The 20,795-nt window shown below is 37.0% G+C and overlaps 1 protein-coding gene and 1 non-coding gene across 2 annotated transcripts in view; one reads left to right on the plus strand and one right to left on the minus strand.

Moving 5' to 3' along the window:
* Nucleotides 1-813: 813 nt before the first annotated feature.
* On the minus strand, nucleotides 814-920 carry LOC150016697 (U6 spliceosomal RNA). The gene has a single exon (XR_016510124.1). It is a non-coding gene; the product is annotated as a U6 spliceosomal RNA (small nuclear RNA).
* A 2,672-nt stretch (nucleotides 921-3,592) lies between these two features.
* The window catches only part of PIAS1 (protein inhibitor of activated STAT 1), a 104,460-nt gene continuing 87,257 nt past the window's right edge, over nucleotides 3,593-20,795 (plus strand). Inside the window, exon 1 of the mRNA XM_090270827.1 lies at nucleotides 3,593-3,647. Coding sequence (XP_090126953.1) covers nucleotides 3,624-3,647 — 24 coding nt within the window. The 5' untranslated portion in view covers nucleotides 3,593-3,623. The remainder of the gene's footprint in view (nucleotides 3,648-20,795) is intronic.

Genomic DNA, 20,795 nt, shown 5'->3' on the forward strand with positions numbered 1-20,795 from the left:
AATTAGAAGAAAAAATAAGTATATGGGGACTACATCAGTTTTATACCAGTGCAGTTGTAAAATATAATATTTAATAACTTTTTAAGGAAGAAGAGGCCTCTGAAATTCCTTCTGACACCAAATATATGATGTCTTTGCATATCACTTCTCCAACATCAACAGTTCAATTTTGACACTAACTCCAAGAGTAAGCTGAGACTCCACAGGTTAAAAGCTCAGTCCCACATCACTGCCCCTACTTCAGATACCAGTCGCCAGTCCCATTGGCCACTGGTACTTCTAACTGACCAGATTTGAGAATTTCTAAAACCCTTTTCTCAGGTTTGATAGTTTACTGGAACAACTTACAGAATTCAGGAAAAGACTTTACTTAATGTTTATCAGTTTATTATAAAGGAAACAACTCAGGAACAGCCAAATGAAAGAGATGCATAGGGCAAGGTATTGGGGGAGGAGATGCCAGAGCTTTCAGTCTCTTTCCTGGCACCCCACCTCCCAGTATTTCCATATACTCATTAACCTCCTTCTAATCTAGCAGTTTTTAACCTTTTTTATTTCATGGCACACATAAGCTAATTACTAAAATTCTGCAGCACACCAAAAAAAGAAATTAAAAAAAAAAAATACACACACACAGACACACACACACACATATATATTTGCTGATCTGAGAAAAATATAGGTTTAATTTTGATTCAGTCACACCAGACAGCTATTGTATTGGCTGTTGTTAATTTTTTTTTTTTGACACTAAGGGAAAAGAGCTCAGTACCCAACTAAGTAGTTAGGTGTTGCTTGCTCTTCTTTTTTTTTTAAAATATGGAACGCTTCACGAATTTGCTTGTCATCCTTGCGCAGGGGCCATGCTAATCTTCTCTGTATCGTTCCGATTTCATTATATGTGCTGCTGAAGCAAGCACAGGTTATTGCTTGTTTTAAAAATTCCTGAGACATACCAGTTGAAAAATCACTGCTCTAATCACGTGTTTGGTCTTTCCATTAACTCCCATTAGGAGCCCCACCCTGCGTAACCTTATTAACATAAACTCAGGCTCATTATGAATAACAAAAGACAGTCCTATTAGGAAATTTCAAGAGTGTTAGGAGCTCTGTGCTGGGAACCAGAGACAAAGTCAAATTCTATTCAAAAGTACCTAGGGCCACAGAAGTTTTAGTTTTGTTAGTTGAGTCGACTTCCAAGCATCCCATTTGTGAAATTATGGCAGCTAGGGTGATGGTAGTGGAGATCCAGTATAAAGGTCAGGCTTGTTATATGGTTTAGAGGAAGAGTCAGCTGGGCTGGTTGATGGATTGGATGTGAGAGATGGGTAAAAGAAAGGATCCAAGGATGAACTCCTGATTTTTGCTTTGAGCAATTGGGTGAACGATGGTGCCATCCCCTGAGAATACTGGGAAAGGAGCAGGATTAGGGGTGAAAATCAAGACTTTGAGAGTTTGAGATGACTATCAGTCATGAAGTAGGGACATTAAGCAGCTAATTGGATTTGTGAATCTGCTTTTTGGTGGAGAGGTCTGCAATGGACAGCAATTTGGGAGTCATCAGTTTATAGTCAAAGCAGTTGGATGACACCACCTGAAGAGAGTAAAATAAAGAAAATAAGAGTAAGGGCTGAGTTTTGGAGCACAGCAACATTTAAAAGTTGAATCAAAGGGGAGAAATCAAGGATTTTGAAAAGTAGACCCAGTGAAGGAACAGGAAAATCCTAACAGTGAGATACTGAATGTTGTTCAGGGGGAAAAATATTTTAAAAGTAAAGAAGCTTGTTACTTGTTTGTAGTTCAGCTGAGAGGTCAAGAATAGAGAATTGGCAATTGTCTTTGGAATCAAGTAGATCATCAATAATTCCCATAAATTATCTTTTAATTTTATTAATGTATCTTTATTATATTTTTTCCATTACCATTTAGTCCCCTTATACTCCTCTCTCCATAAGTGATCTTTTTTAAAAATGTGTTTTTTAAAGATTTTATTTATTGATTTAGAGAGGGAGGCGGGGAGAATGAGCGGCTGTCTCTCACACGTCCCCAACTGGGAACCTGGCCCTGAGTAGGAATCAACCTGGTAACCTTTCAGGTCCCAGACCAGTGCTCAATCCACTGAGCCACACCAAGCAGGGCCACGTAAATGATCTTTATGAGGGAAGTCAAAACTGGATCTGAGTAGGCTGATAAGTAAATGTGAAGTGAGAAAGTGGGAACAAGCACTCTACAGAGAACTTCCTGAGAATTTATGCAGTAAAGAAAGCAGAGAAATCGGCAGTTATAAAGGGGATTTTGGAGTTAAGGTATATTTGTTTAAGATGGGAGGAATTTCTGTATGTTTATATGCTGATAAGAGTAATCTTAATACAAAGGGGGGATTTCAATGATGCGGGGAGGGCAAGGTAATTTGTTGTAGGAGTAAAATCCATAGGAATGTGAAAGGGAAAGAAATCCAAGTCCCTGGTGGAGGGAATGGTCTCACAGGCACAGGAACATTTCTTTATTCATAGTAACCTCAAATTTCTGTGCTTATAAGAGTAGTTTTGATGGTGAGAACATAGAGGAGTTTTTGTTGTTGCTATGTGCGTGTGTGTTTTACATGAGGTATGAGGCAAAATTGAGCAGCAAAAAGTATGGGTTGGGGAAGAGGTATAAGAGGCTTTTAGAAGAGGAAAAGGTGTGAAATAATTCCCCATGTCTACTTAAATATTACTTTAGTGGCGAACACCCTTCCAGGATTAAGTACATTTCCCCCTTTTTTCTCTCTCTGGACCATTTGATCTTTTCTGGTACACACCGCCAGTTGTATATTTATTGGTCCACTTATCTGTTCTTCCATTAAAAAACTACAGTTGACAGGGGGCTACTGTATTTACTTTCCCATTGTATACTTAAACCTTAGAAACAGGGCCTGTACATAGTCACTAAATAGTGCTCGCTGAAACAAAGTAGTTAATGAATAAACGTCTTCAGAATTTTGTCTTAGGCCCCTTGTTAAGTGCTTGTTTGGGCTAGTCACTTTTCCTCTCTGAGCTTCCATTTCTGCATAGCTATTTATTTACCAAGGGAATTGTAATCTCTTTCCCGTGTACCTCACCTTGTTGTCATGAGGAGGATCTGAGCTAATAAACCTGGAAATACTTCATTAAGTGATCTTCAAACATAACGGGTTGTTATTTTTAGTCCACGCGTACCCCCGCAGGTAGCAGGTGCTGATTGGGAGTGGGGGGCACTATTGTTTCCTGTGACGGTAACAATCAAAGCTTTGCAGAAGAGTTCTGCAGGCCCTGGAGGGGCGGGGCTCAGGCCTGCAGTCCTCCGGCTGCGATCGATCCCTGGAGGCACTAGCCCGAGCAGATTGGGGGGTGGGGATTCCGAAGGGGGAGTAACTGTCAAATCTCTCCGCTTGGCGCCATTATTTAAATACTACGTGTCCGTTTCGCAGCTGTACGTGCCTGGGGCGGGGCTCCGAGCTTCAGCAGCGGGGCGGAGACCGGGGGCGGGCTGGGGAGGTGGAGGGACAAGAGGGGCTGGACCGGGGCGGGGCCTGACTGGTTAGAGGGGCGGGTCTAGCCGCGGCCCCCGGCGAGGTTCAATGCGCTTGCGCTGACAGACGCAAGATGGCGGACAGTGCGGAACTAAAGGTAAAGCGCAGCTCGAATTCACTTCTAATATTTGGTCGCGGATACGGTTCCGCTGGTGCCGGGGGGCGATGGGTCTGGCTTTAGGGGGCCGCTCGGGCCTGCCTCCACCCGGGTTTGGGGTTGTAGGGAGGAGCGGCCCACCGGCCCCCGCTGAGGGGGCCCGATAGCGGCGGGCCGCGGGCCCCGGGTGCCTCCGGGGCGCTGACGGGTCGTCGCCGGCGTGTTATTGTTGTGGGCGCCCCTGGCGGGGGTGGCGGGGGAAGATATCGGGAGTCGGAGGTGCGGGCTGCGGCTACCCCTGAGGCTCGGTTTCTTTCCAGTCCAGTCAGCCTCCCCGGCCCCCCTTGGGGTGCGGGGGCTGGGGTAGGGTGTACATGTAGGGGGGATTGGGAAAGCTCCCCGTCGCCGCTTCCTCTTCCTTCTTTGCAGTCCCGGGCTCCTGTCAGGCGTTCTCAGACCCTCGGGAACTTGGCTCCGGCCGCCCCGCCCCTCCGTGGCTCCCTGCCGCCCCCGCCCCGGACTCGGCTCCCTCCGGCTGTCCGCCTGTCAGGAGGCTTTTGGGGTGCCCCGCTCGCAGGAAGCACGATCCTGGGGCGGTGGGGTGGGGATGTAGGGAGAAGCTCCAGTAAAGTTTAGTGAGCCCCGGGCCGGCGTTGGGGTTCGGCTGAGGGGTAGCGGGAAATATGCCTGGGCGGGACGTTACTCTGATTCTGAGCAACCGGGGGGGAGAGACAGTGGAAGCAGTGGTGGGTGGTGGGAAGCACCTCTCTCTTCTTTTCCTTCTCTTTGGCCAGTGTGGAGGGTGAGAGGAGCCTTTGGGGGTCTCTGCGCACACCATGATGGCGATGCAATAGCTGATGGAGGTGAATGGTTCGTGTTTATATCCCCCCCGTTGCCTTTTGTTTGTAGGGACATCTTGCTGGCCATGTTGATTTGAACGAAATTCTTCCCCTCGTCCTACTTCAACCCCCAATAAATAGAACGTTCTTCCGTTTCTCTCAACTGTACCGATTACTCACGCCTCGCGAAATGGGATGAAAGGGTGCCCCCTTTGCTCCGCTTTTTCTCCCACCCCGATCTTCTTTACCTGATGATGGCTTCTTTACCGAAGCAAATAGACCACTACACAAGCAGTTGGGGGGTGGGAGTGGAACCCTTATGATTGGATTGTGACAAATGGGGCTCCGCTTGAATAATTTTGGTTTAGTACCAAGCAGTTTTTAACTAACGCGGATTATTTCGAGGCTCTGAACGCGATATTCCCCGCTATGTGAGCCAAGCAGCTGGTTGTATCCTGACCTAGAGAACTGACATCTTATCAGTGGAGACCGGGATCATCCAGTTGTAAATCTTGGAAGGGGTCGTCGTCCTTTTTTATAATTAATAAAAATCATGAAAACATTTTTTCTGCGTTATAATGAAACGACAACCTCTAGAACCACCAAACACCAGGTTAGTTTCTGGAGGGTTTCTGTAGAAAGCTTCGCTGAAAGATCGTTTCCCCGATAATTTTGCAATGTTAACATTACAAAATTTGTATATTCAGACACTGTCTTTGAGTGTCATTCTCTTAAAACTTACTTCTAATTACAAATGAAGGGAGAGCAGATTTAGAGTGGGTAGTTTAGGTTTTTTTTTTCCCTCCCCAGTTTCAAACTATCGGCTGAAATGGAAAAGCCTCAGGAATTTTGAATATTTGGAGGTAATTAACTCTTGAAGTAAAGAGTAAACAACTTCAGTTCATGTTTTCTGTAGTTTTACTCTTAAAATGTAGCCACTGTATGATCTTTGGCTTCTAATATTTTATTTTGTTAGAAATCCTTTCAAACGAAGTTAATCAGTTCTGTTTTCCATGGACCACAGAGTAAAGCTGAAAAGCTCATACTGGCTATATTGTCACTCTTCATGCTGTCCAAAGAAACTGGCATGGAAAGCACATGCTGGGAGATTTCCTTCTTTGTTCTTTCCCATTTTAAGAAAGTGCCTTTGGGGATAGATAGATCAGATCCCCTGTGTGAGTCTGGTTAGGTGAAGTTTCTGTTTACAAAAATAAGCCTGTATCAGTCAGACAAACGCTAAACATTTGGGGAAAAACCATTTTTCTAACATTGATCACCGTTTTTTGCTCTCTCCAAAATGTACTCGAGGTTTTCCAGAGGAGTTGTTTTCTTTTATGGCCCTTCGTACAATTTTTTCAAATTATAGTAACTTTGGACATGCGGATCTATCATTGTGTGTGCCTAATACTTTGAGGAGCTGGGATGAATTGCTTAGCTGGTGATAGCTGTATTAAAAATCTTGTTAATACTTGATTGTGGTTAGATTTGCTCTTATTTTTGGAGGAGGAAGATGATTTTAGGAATGCCTATCATAGTTGTTTAGAATGTGCTTATATAATGTTCTGTGCAGTGATACTCCTTTTGCAAATTATATTTTCCGGTGGTTTTTCATGGTTTTTGGAGATAAAGAGCATTTATTCCTAATAAGGTAGGAAAAGTCACTTAAAATTAAGAAAAACCCAGATGTTTTTCAGAGTTTTAGGTGGAAATACAGTACTTCCAATGAATTTCCAGCTATGAGGCTTTGAGTAAATGCAGTGACTTTTTTGTTATCTTAATTTACAGCCCACACATTATTTTGCTGTAGATTGTATTCATAATTATTTTCCTATGGCCCATTTTTGTGAGTCCTAAATCTATAACAGATCTACAAAGATCAGATGGGAAAGTGGATGGATCTGTATCCCATGTAGGAATAGTGCAAGTTGCAACACTTAAAAGATATTGCCAATAAAAATTGGATAGTGAGTCATACATGTCTAAAGAATTCTCTGTGCACATTTGTTTGTGAAAGGTTTAATTCTTCATTAGGTGACTATCCATAAATGACATTTGTGAGAATGTGGAGAGTGAGCATTTTATCAACTTCAGGAAGTTAAAAGGAGGGTGTGATGGCTAGGTGATCTTGGAAGTTAAAATTAACTACCTGACTGCTTCATGTATTCCTTCTTAAAGTACTTTAAGAAAATTACAAAATTTTTTTGCATTAAAATTCATCAAGTTATGTTGGCATTTTAGCTCATAGGAGGGGTACAGTGGGGAGGAAGAATTTAATAATTTTAGTGGAATCAGTAGTGGAATTCAATGGGAAGACAACCTTTAAAAAAACCATTGTTTTAAAAGTATTATAAGTATATCTAAATCCTATCGTAATATTTTTGCCTTTTTTCAATAAATAGCCACTTAATTTTGATATTTGTGGTGTGTAAGTTCTCTGCGTTTTATTTCAGATAGAAGCAAGTAAATCTGACAATTATTCATAAATTTGTTCTGAATCTCTATAACCTGGCTTTTGTCAAGTGCCACATTTAGGTGACTTTTGTTTTAGGTCACTGTTTTTATAAACATTATTTAAGAGCAATTTATAGAACACTTTAGTTTTGAGGTATTTCATGTAATTGTTTTGAAATACTGCATTTTCCTCCAGTTTTCTTCTGGGTGATTGTATTGTCTTTCTCTTCAAAGAGTCTCTTGTAATCCCTTTTGATTGCTGTAGTGCTTAGTAGTGAGTCCATAGCTGATTAACCTTGGGTTTCTCCTAGTGAACTCCATCAACATGCTGCTCCATGGTTTTTGCTGGGGCTTTTGAGTTCAGTGTAATTGGTACCCTTTCCTGCTGGTAGCTAGGGATTAAAAAAAAAAAAAAGTATGGCTAATTATTGTTGTGGAAACTGGGAAGAAGTATCTAAGTTTCAGAAAAACTGGGTGTTTGTGAGGAGATGTAGCCTTTAAAAATATGCAAAATCCCCGATTCATTACTTCATAGAATTGGTCGTAGTGTTTTCTGAAGTATTCTGTTCTGGCACCTTTTAAAAATGTTTAAATAATACATAGTGCTTTGCAGTTTATTATGTATCACATTATCTCGTTCGATCTTTCCAACAGTTGTTCGAGGTAGGAAGGGCGGGTAATAATCCTTTAATTGATAAACAGTGAGCCCGGAAAGTAAGTAACTGGCTCAAGGTCATACAAATAAAAGTGGCAAGGACTTGAACCTAGGTCTTGTGATTTCAAAATGTACTGTAGGCTGCTTTAGAGGTGCCATATTAGTTCTGGTGCCTCCGTTACTAAGAATTTTAGTTTTATTATGGCTGATACTTTCCTTCTTGCTCTTTGCCAGGGTATTTTGGGATGGAACTTTGGTTTTTTGCAAGAAAGATTTTGGAGTTTGTTAGTTGGAATCATAGATATATTCTTGGAAATACAAGTTTGCTTGGGAAAATTTCAGGAAATAGTGAAAAAAGAAGGCAGAAAAATAAACAGTGCCTGTAATCCTAGCACTTAGAAATATCATGGTTAGCATCTATATATCCAGTTAGACTTTCTCTATGTGAGCATATGTGTTTGTATGTTCATCACAAAAAAAATATCACAGGACCCTTTGTAATTTGCTATTTTCATGGCTATCTTGACAGGTTAGTAAATATAGGTGTATGTGATCATTTGAAAGGTAACATTTTATTCAGCTAGTCCCTTATCTTTGGACAATTAGATTATTTCCACATTCTATATTTTAAACAATGTCTTGACAAACAGCATGATATAAAAGTTTGCAGATTTTATATTCTAACTAAATCTATTAATGTGACAGTTTTTGATGCTTTAGGGAGCAATGTGAATGGTATTCTGATTAAATGAAGTCTGTGTGAAATAAGTAATTTTTTATTTGTTCACATTGTCCACACCTTTTTCTATTTCTATAAACCTATCAGATAAGATTAAGTAGTGATGGCAGAGATAGATTTTATGAAATGTAAGTAAGTGAACATTTCTTCTGAATCAGAACATTTAATAAAGAATGAAATGGATTATGAAATGGTATGTACTTATTTAATGTGTTTGATTTTGGGAAATTATATCACCATAATCAGATATTGTAAGGTTATGTGCCTTGTTTAGATGCTCATTTGGTTTTAACTGGTATTTTAAACAGTGCTGAACATTAAATCTACAGAAAGTGGAAACGAGAATTTGCCTTACTCATATTTTTAATCTCAGAGAAGTGTTCTCATAATATTAGACTGGTAGATAATATTGTTTCCAGGAGGCTATTATAGAAAAGGAGGTTACATAGGCAATTAAAACATTTTCCTATTTTAAGAAGGAAACTTTATGTGTTAAGTCAATTAATAAATGCATATGTGAATTTAAGATTATTTGTTCAGCATCTGAAAAACACTGTAGAAGGAACAGTTGGTTGAGTTAAGGGTGTGAAATCTATCATACTTTAAAATTTGATGTCAAATTTGTTCCTCACCTAAACCTGCATTTATGTAAAAAATTTTATCATTAGGATTTTTTGGGAATAGTGATAGAAAAATGTAAAAGGACTTAGTTCTTTACTATCAATTTATAGTACTACTAATTGCCATGTACTTTTTTGCTACTCTTAACTACAAAGTGTTTGTACTGTTATTTCCCCTTCCGTGTTATGAATTATGGAACTCCCATTGCTTTTGATTCCCTCTACTCTTGGTTTCAGTGGTATCACATGAAAAGATAAGCTTCCCAAAACCCATCTCCCCTCAGAATTTTCTGGTGAACCTTCATTCTTCCCTATGTACTTATAAAATTCATCAAAATTAAGAAACCGCCTTTCTTCTTTTTCTGTTTAACCTTGGATCAAGCAAACAAAACAAACATAAACTCTTTGAACATTAATTAGTAAGCTTGAAATATCATTAACACTCAGAGGACTGTTACAAATAATCCTATTTTTAAAAACTTCATCTCTTTCTTACCTTTCCTGCTATTCTTCTCTGCTTTGAATTTCCCCCCTTTGGTTGCCAGGTTAGTTTCCCCAAAACACTCTTTTCATCCTGTCACTCCAGTAGCTTTCCATCAAAAACAGGATAAAGTCTTAGCTCTCATTTTGGTATTCAAGATTTTCTTTAGGCTGACCTCAGTCTATTCTGTGTGTTTTGTCTCCACCACTGCCTAGGAAATGTCCTTAACTTTAGTTTGCTTCTTTTTGTTGACCAATATTCTGTTTTATACACTCCGTTCTTACCCATCCCTTCCCTGTGGACACAGTAGTGTTTAAGATATATTTGTCAAATGAACAAATTATGTCCAAGATTTTTGTTAGTGAGGAGGCTGATGCACATGTCTCTTTGTCAGTCTAAATTGTAAATGTTTTGAGATAGAGTTATATCTTCACACTTCTCTTCATTGTTATATGAACTTGAATAACATTAAATTAACAATAATTTATGAAAGTGTTTCAGGTTTATTTATGTATCTTTATATAGATAATAAATGAATATGTTTCCCATTGTACTGATAATAGCAGTAAATATGGTAAAGTTTTAATGGTCTTCATCATCCCTCCTCCCCAACCACTTTAGTGTCTTCTTTTTGGGGTGGGTAGAGCATAACAGCTTTATTGAGACAACTTACATACCATACAGTTTGTCCGTGTGATGCACAGTTAAGTAGTTTTTAATTTACTTACAGGTTGTGCATCCATCACCATAATCAGTTTTAGAATATTTTTCTTATTCCCACCAAAGAAATCATGCACCCTGCAGCTATCACTCCCATTGCCTGCAATTCACCTCACCATCAGGCAACTGCTAATCTATTTTCTGTCTCTGTAGATTTGTCTATTTCAGACGTTTCATATACATGGAATCACATAATATGTAGCCTCTTGTGTCTGAGCTATTCATTTTTCTTGTTGGGCATTTAATTATGTGTCCGTATAATATTTGTAATTTATTGAATGTGTATATGTCTAGGTCCAGAACAAACTAGGTGCATAGAAGAAACTCAGTAAGCATTTATTAAATGAATGTACTTGTGCATAAATATATTTCCTAAAAACTTAAATTGGATCATACTATATGTACATAGTATTCTTTGACGTGCTTTTTTCACTTAGCAACATATACTGAAGATCTTTCCGTGACATGTTCCGAATGAGGTGGTCTCATTGTTTTCAACAGTGTAAATATTTCATGTGCATATTTTTTGGGTTGGCCAAAAAGTCTGTATGGCTTTTTCCATAAAATAAAAGACACGTTTTTCATTTTCACCAATAACTAATGATTTGGGTATTTTGAGTATGTCAGCTACCTCCTGCATGGTAAAATGTTGCTTGTTCTCTGGCTCAGTTTGATAGCTGTCAACTTCAACTGGTCTACCCGACCCGTGGAGCATCGTCCAGTGAGAAATCTCCAGCACAAAATTGTGCAAGCATTTCTGACACATTCGATCAGTCACAGCACCTTCTCTATACACTGCATGAATCTTTTCTTGCGTTTCAGTCATGCTTTTACCTTTCTTGAAATAATAAAGCATAATATGCCAAAAGTGTTTATTTTCTTCCATCTTCAATATTAAAATAGATACACAAAAATTCACCAAATTTGATTTTTTTTTTTTTTTTTAAGTGCACGCTGATACCACAGCTATCACAATACATTGTTCAAATGAAGTTAAAGACAGCTAAGCTCTACTAGAGCCATTGTAGGGAAAAAACTTAATGGACTTTTTGGCCAACCCAATAATAATGAATCATTATAACAAGTATATTAAGTTAATGTAAAATGTTAATTGGGAAACTGGGTGTGGAGTATATGGAAACTTTCAGTGTTTGTAAGTTTAAGACGGTTTTAAAATGAAAAGTTTATTAAAAATGAAAAGATCCACTCCAGAGTCAAGTATGCTGGGGGTGCATCATTGCTTAAGATAACAAAACCTCAGCTTCAGAGTCAAATATGCTGGATTTGAAATCTGCCAACCCTGGGGCCTTCTACAGTTCCTTTTAGGAACTTTTGTCTTCATGCCTTCCTTGTAGTTCCCTCTTAATCCTACCGTTTCTGAATTTCTTTCCCCTCTCTAGTCCAGCTGTTCACAAAGTGTGGGGTCTTTCAAAACAAGATGTTACTTGAGGTTTCCCTTAGATTGACATTTGCACCGTTGGTGTAAAAGTAAGGAGGGGCAAAGCTGCTGTTAACATTAGCAAGAGGTAAGGCAGTGGCACCAAACAGTCCTTAAAAAAAAAAAAAGAATCTAGCCCTGGCCAGTGTGGCTCAGATTGTTGGAGCATCATCCCATAGACCTAAAGGTGGCAGGTTGAATTCCGGTTCAGGCCACACGCATATCCAGGTTTCGGGTCTGATCTTCATGGGGTTTGATCCTCAATTGGGGGCGCCTAACTAATTGATGTCTCTTTCTCACACCTATGTTTATTCTCTTTCTGCCTCTCTCTAAAATCAAACATACACTTGTGTGAGGTTTAAAAAGGAGTATAGTATTTTGTGTCTAATTGAATCATAATTAGAGAAGAGAACATGAATTTTAGGATTGCCATTAGTTTTCACTCCTGAGTTTAGATAGTAATCCAAGGAATAGTTCAGACTATGGATCAATGGTGAAAATTAATAACTCTTAATTTCAAACTGTTTTTTAAAAGTTTTTTCAAGTGACAACCCTGCTGTGCCTAATGGAAAGGATGTTAGAGAAGACTCATTTGTAATTAGTGGCATTTGCATGGAAACAAAATGTGCTATAAATATTGGATAGTTCTGTTTAGTAGGTTTAACTTTACTATTTATAGGCTGGTTGATAATTGTTTAGAATATATTTGCTTGTAGGTAAGCACTTCATACTCAGCACTAAGTTACTAGTTTTCTGGAATCTGCTGATCTAACAGGTGGTTCATTTGAGTGTGGAGCATGGTACCAAACATTTTGTTTTGCAAATAGATTACATTTTTATTTTTAGCTGTAATAAAAGTGGCCCTTTTTTGTTGTTCAAACATATATCATTGTAACTGCATAATCCATTTGAAGGATTGGGGTCTGAGGGTATTGGTGTATTAGTGTGTGTATGTGGATGGGGTGAGGATGCTGTGAATGCTATTGGAATTTAAAGGGTTTATCCTCAATCCAAGGGAAAAAGGATACCGATATGAAGTGCAAATAGTTAAACTCAAGTTCTGGTTAATTAGCTGTGGGCTTAGGGTATTTGAAGAAGTAAATAATAACCTTATTAATATGAAAATAAATTTTTGATTTGATTTAAAAATTATTTGATTCTTTAATATTTTCTCTTTTGTAGCCATAGCTCTTTAAAACTAGGTGTTGAAGAGAACCTTTTTAACTCTATATGCTGGGCCTTTTCATTCACTCATTTATTCAGCAGATACTTGATGTGTATTGTGAACCTGGTACTGTCCTAGTCATCAGTATACAAAGATAATTAAAACATAATTCCTGACAGGAAACAATTTAGTCTACTGGACAGATAGATGCATACTATCTTTTCATCATAATTAATCTGCTTAAGACCAACAATAATATGTGTAGTTGATAAGTACTTTTTGCTTAACTTTGAATCTACATTTCTGAATTAAGAAAATTAACTGCTTCTCATCAGGTTTCACATATTGAATGTTTTAGATTGATGGGGAAAAAATAGTTACCATATCTCATTCTTTTGAAAAACTTAAATATAAGTCTTGTTCTGAGGTCTCTGTCCTGTCCAGCTACCTGTCCCCTCCTCCCCTCCAAGCCTCATGGTTTTATAAAAGTACCATTCACTTTTAGGTTAGTTATTCTGCCGAGCTAAATTAAAGTAACCAAGCTAAATAATATGTTTAACTTTTAGAAGAATGTATAACTTATAAAGGACTAATAAAATATCAGACATTACAGAGTGAGTATTCCAAAACTTTGAGACCTATATTTGTGCACTCTTGATTTTGTCTCTAACCTACTTCCTCCCAGGTAACTTGGATTAATAGGTTACTTTTAAAATTGAAACTGGTAGTAATGTTAGTTTTGTACATATTTACTTGTAAGGTTGTTTTTAAGCCATTGCTTGTAATTAAACCATTTAACTACATCATGGTGTTATAAATTACCAAATTTGATATAGCATTCTTTGAAAATGAGGATGTCATAGATAGAGGTGGAGAGGGAAGTTTTGGAGACTATATTTTGGAAACATGCTTAACTGTGGCCAATACTCGTATACATGTCCATAGAATCCAGCAATTATGCCCAATACGTAATGTTTGGGGAAGAAGAAGGGAATTAATTGCCACAGTCATGCACACTTGGTTAAGTCTTGAAAAGTGCTTAGATTTATGTGTCCATGCTGTAATATAAGAAATTAAATCAGAGTTACGAGAAAAGTCTAGCTTTTAATGATAGGAGAATAAACATTAAAATCTGTTATACTTTATGTATTTTATTCATTCTCTTGTTTGACACATTTTTTAAAGTTTTATGTAAAGTAAAAAAGATTATTCCTTTACTGGGCTATATATATTCTGGGTTAAATCTTGAAAACAAGCACTTTCCTCCATTCCTTTTGCTTATTTCATATTTGGCCTTTCATATCACAATTACTTAAAGCAGTGTTCTTGTTCATTCTAAAGGGGAAGGAAAAGGAGGGCTGATTTATGTGCCATGTATGTTAGATGCTCAGTAGTCAGTTAGAAATGAAATAGATTGAGTTTTTGCCTCTGCAACTTTCATTCTAGTATTCCAATAAGTACGTGAAAAATAATTTGGTTCTCTTGCACATATCTGTATCTTGAGTTTTCAAAAAAAACCCCACATTTTTATAGTGAGCAAAAAATGCTGTTTAAAAATGTTCTTTAAATGTCAAATTACAATGTTGAGTGCAGTGTTAAAGTTGCATAGTCATTTGATTTATGTATGCTCTTTAAAGGTAGTTTTTGGGGAAAGGAGTTGTGGGAAAAGCAAGGAAAAGATCTGGAATTGTGTGAATTTTGATTTTTGACTTATTGGAAAATCTAGTGAGATGCCTGTGCCCACTGAGATGAATGATTATGGATGTAGTAACATCTGTTTGCATGCATGCATGCATGCATTCTTCTGTCTGCCTGAGTTGTCAAGTTGGAACCATTTGAGTGAGCCAGGCATATAAGGAGGGAAGGGAATTTTGCAAAGGAGTGTTTACTCATGTACAGTGGAAATAGCTGAACTTGAAGGGGGCTGATGGATAGATAGTGATAGTGTTAATGAATTGGAGATATTCATGAAGTGAATTGTTGCAGTAGAGGTACTTAAGTAAAAATAGGAGGTGGTAGTTGAAGAATGGAGTCTATGGATTAGTGATTTTGGAAGTGGTGCAGGTTCTGGTGGGAATGTCCAAGGTGTAGCCATGGGAGTGAGTTCTATAAACAAAAGGGACATAATTCTATAAGCTCATGTAACAAGGAGACCTGACCTAGTTTGAATACTCAGAAAGGTTTCCATATCTCTGAACCATGTGAACTACAAACTGCCTCTACATCCAGATCTTCTCAAGTCTTAATGTTTTGCCTCCCTTTCCTTCCCAACTACCACCCTCATAATTTCAGACTCTCAGTTTCATTTTGGTATTAAACAATAGCCTCTAAATTGGTCTCAAATCTTTATTTCCCTTTTCAATTTATTTACTTCAGTCAGACTTGATGTTTTTGTTATGTCATTTTCTCCCCACACCTGAATTTCCTGCAGCTTGGAAAGTTTTTCTATTCTTTGTAAGAATAAGAATAAAATTCTTATAATTTATGCTGCGTAGACACTGGGCAGAATTATATAATGTCCTTATTTGTGGGAGGTAATATGTATAATATATTTGCCCTATTAATATGATTCATAATAATTAAAAGATGCCATATTACCATTACTTATATTCATTGATTATGAGTAAGATGTAGGATGGACAGAGCTTGTAGTGTGGTGGAGAACGAGTAAATAGGTCTTCTCTTACATATAGTATAAGAGCTGTATTGGATTAAACTGGGGAGAGGGTAAATTTACTGCTGTTGAGGAGGGTGGCTTAAGGAATGTATTCCAAAGGTGACGGATGGCATCTGAGTTGAGACCTGAATGAGTTGGAGTTAGCTAGAAAAAGGTTGGAATGGGAAAGAGGAGAAGAATTAGTTGCTGAAAGGACATCATATTATAAAAAATCCTGGAGGATGGAGAGCTGGTTAAGGGGGGTAGTGGCAGTGACCGTAACTGGGTCATGAAGTATATCTTAGTGCTAAGAAGCTTAGCCTTCATCCCGAGTGCAGTTGAGTAATGAAAAGTTAAGCAGTGACATGATCAGACATATATCTTAGGGAACTCGCACAATTAAGACCTGGAATAATTCTTTTTGAAATGTGTTTTAAAACTGAGACATCTTTTATGGACTGCTTGAATGTTTTCAAGAGTTATCCTTCCCTTGCAATTAGATATAATAGACCTTTTTTGGATTTGCAATTACAGTTATGTTTTACTGTCTAAAGCTCTTTGATTTGTGAGTTCAGTTAGCACGAATTCAGTAGTCCAGAGTATTTTGGAACTTGATATAGGATTGTGAGTTCAAAATTCTTTCAGAAGTTAGGGAAAACAAATTATTTCACTGCATACAGCAATATTTGGTAAAGGTAGTTCCCATGTTTTATAAGATGTGTTTGTAAGTTTTAGAAAATTAACTTTAGGGTGACCATATAAATTATCATTCAAACTGGGACACTAAAAAAAGATTTTATTTATTTATTTTTAGAGAGAGGGGTAGGGAGGGAAAAAGAGAGGGAGAGAAACATCATTGTGTGGTTGCCTTTTGCATGCCTCCAGTTGGGGACCTGCCCTGCAAACCAGACCATGTGATGTGACTGGACATTAACCCCCAATCCTTTGATTCACAGGCCAGTGCTCAATCCACCCAGCCACACGAGCCAGGGTGGGACACTTTAAAGAGTGGAAGGGAGTGCTAGAACAACAGGCATTAAATGGAACTCCTGGAAAACTTGAAGATCTTATAATTTTTTTCAGAATTATTCTTCTGTGAAGTGCTAAGAAATGAGATGATAATAGATTAAACAGTGATAATAATAAAGAATGGGTTTGTAGCCAAGTAAGTCTGCAAAATGTTAGATGTAAAATGAACATTTTTCTGCTGAACTTCTTGGGACTTTTAATATGTTAATATGATGAGAAGGGAGGGCATGGTAAGGAATTATAGAATCTTGAATTTCTTGTTGTTTTTCCACAGAACCCTATTTCTCTAAATATCTGTTAACACTATGATCATAATTTGGGAAGTGCTCATTTAGAGTATCTGTCATTTAAGTAGGAGCTTTTTAAGGTGAAGTTCAGTCAGACTGCTCCTTAGTTGTAAGTTTTATTTGGGGATTTTGATTGGTGATGTATAGGCAGCTAACTATATTAAAATAAGTATAATTTGAAGTTTAAAAAGTATAACTCAGTTTTATTTTCCTGAAAAATATTGCAGTTTTGTTAATATGGAAACTTTAGAACTAAATACTAGTTTGTTGAACTTTTTGGTTTTATTTCTTCCTAACTGGGCAATATGCTTGCATTTCTTTCTTCCTTTTTAGCATTTTAGACTTAGGATTTGGAGATAGGTATTGTTTCTCTTCTGTCACAGAATCTGTTTCTACATTTTTGATATTCAAAAGGAAAATTATACCTTCTAGATTTAGGACATAAAGAACTGAGTTTCTACTTTTAAGAACATTGGTTGCTTTGAGAATTTGGAGAAATGCTGTGGAATTTGATTAGTTATATGTTTAAGGAATAGTATTAAGAATAAGTTTCCACTTATTCTTTTTAATTGATTTTGATAAGCTCATATTTTATTTCACTTTTTAATGACAACAAAACCTAAAACATTCTTTTAGCATAACCATAGTATGTTTCTTTTCTTTGTTGGCTAATTTATGTATTGTCCTTTAGACATAACAATTAAACATGTCTTTTCTACTTTTGTGCATTAAAATAGTTACTCTTTGTCAGTAACTTTTGGCATTGCATCTTTCTTCCTCTCATTTTTCCCTCCCTTGTTAATATTTTGGATATGTTAAAATGGATGCTGTTAAGAGTTTTTGGCGCCAGGTTTGTGAGTAGCTCATCTTCCCTCTCCATAAATTTCAGGAAGAGCGTGTGGTGTGTTTTTATGGTCCTCACCTTGAAATGTATTTCTATGTATGTTAGTGGAATTTTTTCTGAAGAGAATATGAACATTTTCTTAAACTTGTTTTCACAAATTAAAAACTTTGCATATAAATATTAATCATAATTGTACTGAAGATTACGATCTGTGTAAGTTTTATAGTGGGTTAGCAATTTTACTTTATGTAGAATAAAGCGTTTTTTGTTGTGAAGTCATTTCTCCTTAATTAGTAGAATAATTGGGTGAAAGTATTCTGTGCAGAAAAGGAAGGAATATTATCATTAATAGCTTTCTGATAGGATGTAAAAGAATACTTAAGCTGTCATTGCAAGACTTGAACAACTTTTTCTTGAAACCTGTTTTTTTCTTCTTAACATTTTTCTGTAACTTGTGAAGAATCATTCCCAGGGCTTTTTAAAACATTAATGTACATCTTTTTCTTAACTTGTTTTTTGAGACTGAAATGTGATAACATTGATTATTTTTCTTGTGTACCCTAGACAGTGTTTAACATTGGGGAATCCTGGAGAAAAGTATTGATCTGAATCCTAAGTAGTTGAACAATCTTATTTGTATTCTTAAACTTGAGTGTTATGTGGGGGAAAATCTCTTAGGATGTGCCACAGTGCTGTATAGTCTTGATCCTGTTTCAAGTTTTAAGGGTGACCTGTATGAATATTTAGGAGGCAAAATTCAGATTTTGTAGGTGGTGCAAAACTGGGAAGAATATGTTAGATGACAGAATCAAGGGGAGTTAGTTGATCATCATCTCTTGGGCATTTACTAGGTGTCATGTACTATACTTAGCATAGGTGATAGAGAGAAAAGTGCTTGCCTTTGAAAAGCACAGAGTCTAGGGGAGGACATAGACTAGAGAATTGACTATTTACAACACTGTGATTAAGTGCTGCAATAGAGGGTGTAGGGTGCAGTTCTTCTAAAGGATATTGAAAGTGAATGATGATAATCCAAGTAAATGATGACCTGAAAAAAAATGTTTAATAATATTAGATATAAGGTTGTACTTTTAAATTTTAAAAATTATATTAGAGAATAAGGAGGCTTAACTTAATAACACTTCATGTGAAAAAAACAATACAGGTTTTTATGAACAATGGTATGATGTGGTTTGCTGTTCCCACTCCCTGCCGAAATATACCACATCCTTCCCCTTGCTCAAATAAAATAAACCAATAAGCCTAAAATGTGAATGCCTTATTAGGTTAGATAGGTAGAGATACTGTGTTCAAGATTAGTCAAACCACTATCTGGATTATTTCATTCACTCTGAGTAGAATGGACTGCAGAATGCTCAGAAAACAATGATCAAGGTAAGAAGGGGGGTCTAGAAACCAAGCCAGCTGAAGGAAAAGAGTGCTCTAAACACATTTTAAAAATAGACTCGTACACAAACAGGACAACATTTTAGAATTATTGGGTGGAATTTAAAGGAAAATTTAGATTTCATAGACTTTTCAGTAATGTAGGCTGCTATAAAATTAGGCTGTGAACTCTTAGAAGTGTTTCAGCAGAGGCTGGGAGACCCATCAATTAAGGAGGTTACAGATGGAGAGAGTTGGACAAGAAGATGTCTAAAGTTCTGTTTTATGGTATGAAGAATGATGTCCAAAAAACATCATTCTTCAAATTATCTAATAGTGTCTGTCATTGTCAGTACTCTGCAGCCTTGCGTGCACTTTGGCATCTGACTTGAGTCTGAACCCCTCTGCTTGCTAGCTCTATAACCTTGAGTAGGTTATATCTGTTGCTCTGAAATAGTTCTCTTGACACTTTCCTTTTAGGGCTTTTCCTTAATCTTTCTGGGACCCAGATTAAAGGCTCTGATTTCAAGACTTTGTTTAGGTATAGAATGCATTTCCCCCCTCACTTTCTGTTTTGTTAATATTTGTCTCTTCCTCCTTTTTAGCTTCTTAACTTTCACATAGAGTATGCTGTTTCTTTCCTTACTTATTGTCTTGTCGAGGCTTTAATTGCAAATGTGGTGTTTTGTTTGTTTTTGGTTGGTGTGGTCTGTGAAAGAATACTCAATATTATAATTTGATAGACTTAGAAATTTCTTAAAGCCCTGCTTAGTATTTTTTTAATTCTGGATTTTATTTGAAAAGTGATTGGACTTTCTTACTCAGATGTCAGTTTTTTAATCCAAAAAATGGAGATAATAATTTGTCTCTTGGGTTCTTGTGAAGTTTAAATAAGATAATCATGTTTACTGTAATTTGTATGTAATTGGCATATTGTAAGCATTTAACATATATTAGGTTTATCATTACTTTTACTCTATTAATCCAAGTAAAGGACAATTAAAATTTTGATTGAAAGCATTGTTAATATAGAAAGATTTCACTACTTGAGTTTATATTTTTTATGGAAGAGTAGAAAAATGAGAAGTCACTTAAAGAGTTATAGCATTATAGAATTTTGAAATTTTAAACTGTTGAGAATTTCTTGTTAATTTCTCATTTTTTGAAGTGAGAAAACAGACTATAAAAGATTGTGATATAGCCAATTAATGACTGCCAGTAATAGAATCCAATTTTTTTTTATTTTTAATGTTTTTCTATTACAGTTTTCACACTTTTTACCCCATTCCTCACCGCCCCCAGCCCATCTCTTCTTCCACAGTCAATCCCCACCCCTTTGTCCATGTCCATGGGTCATTTATACTAATTCCTTTACTAACCCTTCACCTACTCACCCCCTTCTCTCCTTTCTCCCTTCCCCCCTGCTAGAATCCAAATTTTATAGGTACTAGTATGTAATATATTTTACCTGTACTTAGTACATAGGAGTTCAGTAACTTTAGAATTAATATGATGATTATGTGTGTCTATCTCTGAAGACTAGCATATCTTTGTGTTCATTGTTCCATATTTCCTTTTTTCTGCATACTCCTTTAGGACCTGTGCGTTGATCTCCGCCCCCCAAAATTTATCGAATATCTTTTTGCAGAGCATCTTTTTTTTTTTTTTTTTTTTAAGAGTAAAGATTTTACTCACCAATAAAAGAGAGGGGCATGGTGTGGAGAGATACACCAACTGCAGAACAGCTTTTTACTGAAATGAAAGTCATGTTTTTCTCCTTCTGTGCAAAAGTTTGGCAATGTTTTAGAATTTTAAACACTAAATATGAAAAAAAAAAT

The sequence above is a fragment of the Furipterus horrens genome, unplaced genomic scaffold (genome assembly GCF_987537825.1).
Source record: "Furipterus horrens unplaced genomic scaffold, mFurHor1.1.pri manual_scaffold_3, whole genome shotgun sequence".
NCBI classification, from domain to species: Eukaryota; Metazoa; Chordata; class Mammalia; order Chiroptera; family Furipteridae; genus Furipterus; species Furipterus horrens.